This window comes from Palaemon carinicauda, chromosome 3 (genome assembly GCF_036898095.1).
Source record: "Palaemon carinicauda isolate YSFRI2023 chromosome 3, ASM3689809v2, whole genome shotgun sequence".
NCBI lineage: Eukaryota > Metazoa > Arthropoda > Malacostraca > Decapoda > Palaemonidae > Palaemon > Palaemon carinicauda.
This window is the reverse complement of record NC_090727.1, coordinates 161,457,998-161,467,997: the sequence shown is the minus strand read 5'-3', so window position 1 is coordinate 161,467,997 and position 10,000 is coordinate 161,457,998. Positions and strand designations below refer to the sequence as shown.

Here is a 10,000-nt window from a genome sequence, read left to right as displayed (position 1 = left end):
TCCTTGTGAGCTAAGGATAGGGGGGTGGGGGTTTGAGGAGCCTAGAGATATACCTGCTGAGTTATATCCTGGCTTTCTCTGGACCTAGCTTGGGTGGAAAGGAGGCTTGGACGCTGTTCATATGTATATGGTCAGTCTCTAGGGAATTGTCACTGTCTCTTGTCTCTGCCATTCATGAGAGACCTTTAAACCTATAAAGAGTAGCCGAGGGCCAAGGTTATAAGGATGTATCATTGTGTTATATTCGCAACCACCAACGGCCTGCCTTGGGTGGCACACTGTCGTTAGCCCTAAATACTATCGGTGGCGTTCCTTCATTTGTAAGCAAATCATTCGTGCAATTATGAAAAATATCAAACTAACTTAAAACATTCATGAATTTTACACAACGAAATTTAAAATTCTCCGAAATGCTATAAGTAACTTTTCATTATGGAGAAAAAGAAATAAGAAAAAAAAGCGGTAATGAATATTACAACCCAGACAATGTATCGAACTTTAAAAAAAAAGGTTTTAAATATTCTTTCTCATCTTCGGGGAAAATCTGGAAAATTTTAATATCCTGCCGGTGGACAATGTTGAAAAGATAATACTGTACTTTCTCTCTCTCTCTCTCTCTCTCTCTCTCTCTCTCTCTCTCTCTCTCTCTCTCTCTCTCTCTCTCTCTCTCTCTCTCTCCATGGGCAGTATACCGCCATGCTGCCAGACTGCTTCATCAAGAGATTCACCTGTAAACGGAAAATAGGAGCAAATATAATACCGATCTTTTCTTTCATATAGATTAAATTAATTTGATTTCGTTGCATCTTTAAGTGGATTAACGTATTATTTATCGTTGCCAACTAGTTAATTTCTATCCTATTGCGTCTTCAAGTTTAGAGCAACATTACTAAGAAAAGAACAGGTCCCAGCGTTCCACTATTAAATAACTGGTCTGACTTGGAATTTACTCATCCGAATGCATTGCGCATGACTTAGGTATTGAGTTTAGTTCTTTCCTTTATATTTTTATCACATATTTTGTATACAATGAGACTAAAAATTTAGTGAAGTTCCAATTCATTTTAATCTAGTATAGATAACGTCAACTTCCTTAATACTTATTAAGTTTCCGAACATTTGAGATGAAGTTGAATATTCGAACGATGGTGTTTAATTATAGTGTGTTCAATATATTATACAGTAGTACCGGTAAGTTAAAACATACGGTTTTAGAAATCAGGTAATATCACTGTTGCGAAATAAATAAGGACTCTCTCTCTCTCTCTCTCCTCTCTCTCTCTCTCTCTCTCCTCTCTCTCTCTCTCTCTCTCTCTCTCTCCTCTCTCTCTCTCTCTCATACAAATTGGAATTAAAAAAATACAACACCACTCAATGTGGCAATGTCTTTCCATAAAAAATAGCAAATACTTGGAATAGACTTCCAGTGGATGTAGTAAACAGGAACACAATAAACGAGTTGAAGAATAAGTTAGACAAGATCATAAGAACTCTCTAAATGCTTTAACTAAATCGCTCTACCAAAGAGCAAATGGAGTCTCCGCGGATGGACTAAAAAGTCTTGGAGACATCAATGATCCTTGTAATTCTCTCTCCTCTCTCTCCTCTCTCTCTCTCTCCTCTCTCTCTCTCTCTCCTCCTCTCTCTCTCTCTCTCTCTCTCTCATCGTATTTAAGGCTACGTATTTATTCAGATAAGGCATTCTTGATAATACTTTGCATATTAAATGAGATTTTAGGTTTTTAATTCATCTAATCCTTCAGTTATATAATCTAATACTTCAGTTATATAACTAATACTTGTTATATAACTAATGCTTCAGTTATATATATAATCCTTAAGTTATATATCTAATCCTTCAGTTGTATAATTAATCCTTCAGTTGTATATCTAATCCTTCATTTATATATCTAACCCTTTAGTTATATAACTAAATCCTTCAGTTATATAATTAATCCTTCAGTTATATAACTAATCCTTCATTTATATATCTAACCCTTTAGTTATATAACTAATCCTTCAGTTATATAACTAATCCTTCAGTTATATATCTAACCCTTCAGTTATATAACTAATCCTTCAGTTGTATATCTAATCCTTCATTTATATATCTAACCCTTTAGTTATATAACTAATCCTTCAGTTATATAATTAATCCTTCAGTTATATAACTAATCCTTCATTTATATATCTAACCCTTTAGTTATTATAACTAATCCTTCAGTTATATATCTAACCTTTCAGTTATATAACTAATCCTTCCGTTATATAACTAATCCTTCAGTTATATATCTAACCCTTCAGTTATATAACTAATCCTTCAGTTATATAATTAATCCTTCAGTTATATAACTAATCCTTCAGTTATATATCTAACCTTTCAGTTATATAACTAATCCTTCCGTTATATAACTAATCCTTCAGTTATATATCTAATCCTTCAGTTGTATAACTAATCCTTAAGTTATATATCTAATACTTCAGTTATATAACTAATCCTTCAGTTATATATCTATCCTTCAGTTATATAACTAATCCTTCAGTTATATATCTAATCCTTCAGTTATATAACTAATCCTTCAGTTATATATCTAACCCTTCAGTTATATAACCAATCCTTCAGTTATATAATTAATCCTTCAGTTGTATATCTAACCCTTCAGTTATATATCTAACCCTTCAGTTGTATATCTAATCCTTCAGTTATATAACTAATCCTTCAGTTGTATAACTAATCCTTAAGTTATATATCTAATCCTTCAGTTATATAACTAATCCTTCAGTTATATATCTAATCCTTCAGTTGTATATCTAATCCTTCAGTTATATATCTAACCCTTCAGTTATATATCTAATCCTTCAGTTATATAACTAATCCTTCAGTTGCATATCTAATCCTTCAGTTATATAACTAATCCTTCAGTTATATATCTAACCCTTCAGTTATATAACTAATCCTTCAGTTATATATCTAATCCTTCAGTTATATAACTAATCTTTCAGTTATATATCTAACCCTTCAGTTATATAACTAATCCTTCAGTTATATAATTAATCCTTCAGTTGTATATCTAACCCTTCAGTTATATATCTAACCCTTCAGTTGTATATCTAATCCTTCAGTTATATAACTAATACTTCAGTTGTATATCTAATCCTTCAGTTATATATCTAACCCTTCAGTTATATAACTAATCCTTCAGTTATATAATTAATCCTTCAGTTGTATATCTAACCCTTCAGTTATATATCTAACCCTTCAGTTGTATATCTAATCCTTCAGTTATATAACTAATCCTTCAGTTGTATATCTTATCCTTCAGTTATATAACTAATCCTTCAGTTGTATATCTAATCCTTCAGTTATATAACTAATCCTTCAGTTGTATATCTAATCCTTCAGTTATATAACTAATCCTCCAGCTACATATTGTCTGTCTTGGAATTTGACACAGATGTACAATAATTTAAAATCCTAAGAATGACATTGCCTTGTATAAGGTAGGTAAAGCCTACCAACCTCAAGTCCCTTCGGTTAATGATGTTCAGTTGGCAATACTGATCTCGTCTGTAAAAAATTTGGACGACTTCACTTATACCCGACTACCGAATATCTTTCCGCAAAAATAATCTATTTAATTGAAGTGTTGATGAAATGGAGTAAACTTAGATCGAAAATAAATTTTTGGAAAATTCATTTTATATAATACGTTTAGTTATGGAAGGGATTTGTGTCTTCAATGCTCTTCTGGGATAAAAATATTTTTTTTTTCCAAAAAGAAAAAAAAATTGTTCTTATTTATTACTATTAAAATTATTTATTCCTTACAGCATGAATATTGTCAACTGAAATTTATTCTTTATTAATCATTTTCTTATTTTTCTTCTCAATTTTTACTTTAAAATCAAATAATGAACGAATCAAGATGATAAGTCCTTATCACATATTGATATTTTGATTTTTCTTACTTCTCATGTAGTTTATTTCCTTCTTTCCTTTCCGCACTGAGCTATTTTTCACTATTGGAGTCCTTGGGCTTATAGCATCATGCTATTCCAACTAGGGTTGTAGCTCAGTTAGTAGTAGTAGTAATAATAATAATAATAATAATAATAATAATAATAATAATAATAATAATAATAATCTCATCCTACGCCTATTGACGCAAAGGTCCTCGGTTAGATTTCGCCAATCGTCTCTATCCATATCAATAATAGCTGAATTAATAAAAAAAAAAAAAAAAAAAAAAAAAAACATTAACACTGTCAATTCCTGGAATCCCTTATAATGTTACCTAGGAGGAAAACCTTTTCTAAGCATCCCAAACGATAGTCACTCCCACGTCAACTACTTTTTACACATTGAATAATAACCAAGAACAAATAGGCTATACGTACTGAATAATAACTAAGAACAAAGAGGCTATACATATTGAATAATAACTAAGAACAAACAGGCTACAAAAGTCAATATAGAATTAATACACATTTTAACTACAGAGAGAGAGAGAAGAGAGAGAGAGAGAGAGAGAGGAGAGAGGAGAGAGAGAGAGAGAGAGAGAGAGGAGATTCCAGTATCTAAATCCTTTGAACAGAATGGAAATCAACTTGAGTGAATGCAATGAATTCAAAACATCGAGAGATGACTTTGATGCTGACTACGAGAGAGAGGAAGAGAGAGAGAGAGAGAGAGAGGAGAGGAGAGAGAGAGAGAGAGAGAGAGAGAGAGGAGAGAGAGAGAGAGAGAAGAGGCGTTCCAGGAAATATCAACGAGTTGTCCTCCACACTTCCTACAGTTGACGTCATGTTTTTTTTTCTTTTCTTTTTTTACATTTCCGTTTACACCATTGTTTATTTTTTTCCTATTACTGAAATTGCGGCGAGGAAGGACCTTCCTATTTTAATCTTTTTAATCTTTTTACTAAATGTTTTTTATAATTATTTTGTTGTTTATCTGCAAATTATCTTTAAACGTTAAATCTTAATGTAGTAATATAAACAATTTGTTGTATATATACGTATATGTACTGTATTACTGTATATATGTATATGTGTATATATATATGTATATATGGATAGATAGATAGATGATATATACATATACAGACTTATATATACGATATATATATACGTATATATATACATATATATACATATATATACACACATATACATATGTGTGTATATATATATATATATATATATATATATATATATATATATATATATATATATATATATATATATATATATATATATATATATTCTATGTATACTGTATATATATATTATATAATATATAATATATATATATATATATATATATATATATTCTATGTATACTGTATATACAGTATATATATATAATATATATATATATATATATATATATATATACATATACATATATATATATATATATATATATATATATATTTATATATATATATACATATATATCATACATCCTATATACTAAAATACATTGTATAGTTACTCTAATTAACAAAACGGAAAAAAAATACAGCGAACGTTTGGTTACAAAATTTCAAATTCACTCAGAAAAAAAAATATTGCAATTGAGGTAAAAATAGTAAGCAAACAATTATTTACATTGAAAGATAAATCAAAATACTAAGTTTAAATCCAGAGATGATACAAAATACTTGGAAAAAAGATAATAACTATTAATTAGACATTGTGTAGATAGGAATTTTTATATTCAATAATTTATAAATTGTCCCTTTTATCTCCCTCACCATTATTATTATTATTAATTATTATTATTATTATTATTATTATTATTATTATTATTATTATCATTTGCTAAGCTACAACCCTATTTGGAAAAGCAAGATGCTATAAGCCTAGGGGCTCTAACAGGGAAAATAGCCCTCTGAGGAAAGGAAACAAGGAAATAAGAGAATTAATTAACAATTAAAATAAAATATTTAATATCAGTAACAACAATTAAATACTTCATATATAAGATATAAAAACTTCAATGAAATAAGAGGAAGAGAAATAAGGTCGAATAGTGTGCCCGAGTGTAACCTCAAGCAAGAGAACTCTAACCCAAGACAGTGGAAGACCATGGTACAGACGCTATGGCACTACCCAAATCTAGAGAACAATGGCTTGATTTTGGAGAGTCCTTCTCCTAGTGCTTAGATATTTAAAATATTGAGCAAAAAACAAATGAATGAAATTTCAGTTAATTATTTACAATGTAAAAAATCAAATAATTTTGAAAATCAAATATTTTTAAACTATTTCAAAATAATTCTCCAAGCAATATAAATTTATTATTGCTCCCCTTTCTTTCCCAAGAGAATATAAAATATATAGAAGTAGCCCTTAATTTTTTCAAAATATTTAACAAATGTTCTAATATATGTAACTTCTGATAGTCACTCAGATCTGAAATCTTTTGATTTAAAATCGTTTATTTCAAAATGTCTTTTAGAATTCTTTGAACAGCTTTTTTCTAGGGCACGCAAAGGTCGTTTTTTTTTCTTTTTTTGCATTAGTTTGATTATATAAAAATACAAATAAAAAGAAGAAAACTATTCTCAAATAAATTGTAAAAAGTTTTTTTGTTTTTTCATATGCCCACCCCCCAAAAGAAACTAACACAAACTAAATTTGAAATCAATTTTTTTAATATTTTTTTTTACTAAATTCAAAAATCAGTTTTTTTTTTCAATAACTTCCTGAAAATTTTTCTGAAATTACTTTACTAAATTTTTAATTGTTTTTTTTTAATAACTTTTATATATATCTTTTGTAATTTCTTTACTAAATTCTAAAAATTCATTTTTTTTTAATAATTTTATATATCCTGTGTAATTTCTTTACCAATCACTTTTTGGACTATCTTTTATAATTTCTTTACTAAATTCCAAAAATTAGTTTTTTATTTCAATCACTTTCTTATACACATTTTTTAATTTCTTTTCTAAATTCTAAAGTCCATTTTTTCAATCACTTTATTATATATCTTTTGTAATTTCTTTACTAAATTCTAAAAGTCCATTATTTTTCAATCACTTTTTATTTATCTTTTGTAATTTCTTTACTGAATTCTTAGAGTTCATTTTTTTCAATCGCTTTTGTATATATCTTAAGGCATTTCTTTATTAAATTCCAAAAATCAGTTTTTTTCAATCAATTTTTATATATCTTATGGAATTTCTTTACTAAATTCAAAAACATTTTTTTTTCAATCACTTTCCTATATATCCTGTGTAATTTCTTTACTAAATTCCAAAAATCCATTTTGTTTTTCAATGACTTTTTATAGATCTTTTGGAATTTCTTTACTAAATTCCAAAAATCCATTTTGTTTTTCAATGACTTTTTATATATCTTTTTGGAATTTCTTTACTAAATTCCAAAAATCCATTTTGTTTTTCAATGACTTTTTATAGATCTTTTGGAATTTCTTTACTAAATTCCAAAAATCCATTTTGTTTTTCAATGACTTTTTATAGATCTTTTGGAATTTCTTTACTAAATTCCAAAAATCCATTTTGTTTTTCAATGACTTTTTATATATCTTTTGGATTTCTTTACTAAATTCCAAAAATCCATTTTGTTTTTCAATCACTTTTTTTTATATATCTTTTGGAATTCCCTTTTCCCGTCTTTTCCAGGCCACGAAAAATGCCCCATCCACTTCGACCTGGAGTTGGACCACAAGCCTCCCACGCGAGAGGACATGATCCCAAACCTGGCGGCGAGTTACAGGTCCCTGCTGAAGGATCTGGGCGAGGACCCCGAGCGAGAGGGTCTCCTGAAGACGCCCGAAAGAGCCGCTAAAGCCATGTTGTACTTCACCAAAGGATACGATCAGACTGTTGACGGTTAGTTTCCTTTGACTTGGTCTTATCATCATTATCAAGAGTAACAGTGATATTTCAAGACTGCATTATAGGTCTTGTTCACAAAGGGCGGTTTTTTTACCGCGTGCTTTTTACGCGGTGGCAATATCACTTATAGTTTATGGAATAATTCACATTAAACAATGCTGTTACAAAGTGCGATTTTTTACCGCGCGGTTTTTACCCGCCGTTGCAAAATAACTTATAGTTTATGGAATAATTGCCATTTAACGACGCTGTTACGAGGTGCGATTTTTTCCCACTCGGTTTTAGGCAGTGTCGCAAGATCACTTATAGTTTATGGAATAATTCACATTCAAAACCGACGTTACGTATGAACGATTTCATGAACAATAATTAAATTGCGATTTTTACCGCGCGGTTTAATACGCGCTATCGCAAATTCAGTTCTTGTTTTTGGAATAATTTACATGAAAGAACGACGTTATGGGCGAACGATTTCATGAACAATAATTAAATTGCGGTTTTACACCACGCGGTTTGATACGCGCTGTTGCAAGTTTAGTTATTGATTATGGAATAATTCATTTGTAACAACGCTGGTACGTGTGAACCATTTCATAAACAATATATTTTTTTCCCCTTGGTTTGATATGCGCTGTCGCAAATAGAATTATTACTTATGAAATAATCCAGATGTAAAGCATATTGAATTATAGTTTATGGAATAATTCAGATGTAACGCAAATAGAAGTATTACTTATGATATAATCCAGATGTAACGCATATTGAATTATCGTTTACGGAATAATTCAGGTGTAACGCAAATTGAACTATTATTCATGGAATAATTAAAATGTACCGCAAATTAAACTATTACTTATGGAATAATTCAGATGTAACGCAAATAGAATTATTACTTATGATATAATTCAGATGTAACGCAAATTGAATTATTATTTGTGGAATTCCATGACCCAAGGTCTATAGACCTTGCCATGAATGAATGAATGACTTGAAGTTTTCTGGCATCCTGACATCGAAGGTCATTGACGCCGAGACCTTGCGATAAACTGTAATCGAATTTGCGACCGCGCAATAAAACCCGACCTTTGTGAACAAGGTATAATTCCATCTACCATATCACATTACCTTATAATTAACAAAAGTCACCCTAGCTACCTAGCTTTGGAATCCTCTTTTTGCTTATGTGTTCCACAACTTATAAAACCCATCCCTTAAGAGAAAGGGCTATTGCTTCATTAGCGGTTAAAGAGAGAGAGAGAGAGAGAGAGAGAGAGAGAGAGAGAGAGAGAGACTCAGTGTTGGTAAATACAATATAACTACCATGAAAGCTACGTTATGAGAGAGAGAGAGAGAGAGAGAGAGAGAGAGAGGGGAGAGAGAGAGAGAGAGAGAGAGAGAGAGAGTTGATTAATACAATATAATTAACACGAAAGTTACGAAATGAGAGAGAGAGAGAGAGAGAGAGAGAGAGAGAGAGAGACTCAGTGTTGGTAAATACAATATAACTACTATGAAAGTTACGTAATGAGAGAGAGAGAGATAGAGAGAGAGAGAGAGAGAGAGAGAGAGAGAGAGAGAGACTCAGTGTTGGTAAATACAATATAACTACCATGAAAGCTACGTAATGAGAGAGAGAGAGAGAGAGAGAGAGAGAGAGAGGGAGAGAGAGAGAGAGAGACACTCAGTGTTGGTAAATACAATATAACTACCATGAAAGCTAAGTAATGAGAGAGAGAGAGAGAGAGAGAGAGAGAGAGAGTTGATTAATAGAATATAATTAACACGAAAGTTACGAAATGAGAGAGAGAGAGAGAGAGAGAGAGAGAGAGAGAGAGTTGATTAATAGAATATAATTAACACGAAAGTTACGAAATGAGAGAGAGAGAGAGAGAGAGAGAGAGAGAGAGAGAGAGGACTCGGTGTTGGTAAATACAATATAACTACCATGAAAGTTACGTAATGAGAGAGAGAGAGAGAGAGAGAGAGAGAGACACTCACAGTGTTGGTAAATACAATATAACTACCATGAAAGTTACGAAATGAGAGAGAGAGAGAGAGAGAGAGAGAGAGAGAGAGAGAGACTCAGTGTTGGTAAATACAATATAACTACTATGAAAGTTATGTAATGA

General features: G+C 30.4%; 1 protein-coding gene across 2 annotated transcripts in view; it reads left to right on the top strand.

The window, feature by feature from the left end:
* Pu (GTP cyclohydrolase punch) overlaps positions 1-10,000 on the top strand; it is a 42,558-nt gene that overhangs the window by 14,478 nt on the left and 18,080 nt on the right. For both annotated transcript variants that reach the window (XR_011044180.1, XM_068371083.1), the window contains exon 3: positions 7,656-7,865. Coding sequence is in view for 1 of the 2 variants with exons in the window: in XM_068371083.1 (XP_068227184.1) it covers positions 7,656-7,865 (210 nt within the window). In the remaining variant the exon portion in view is untranslated. The remainder of the gene's footprint in view (positions 1-7,655; positions 7,866-10,000) is intronic.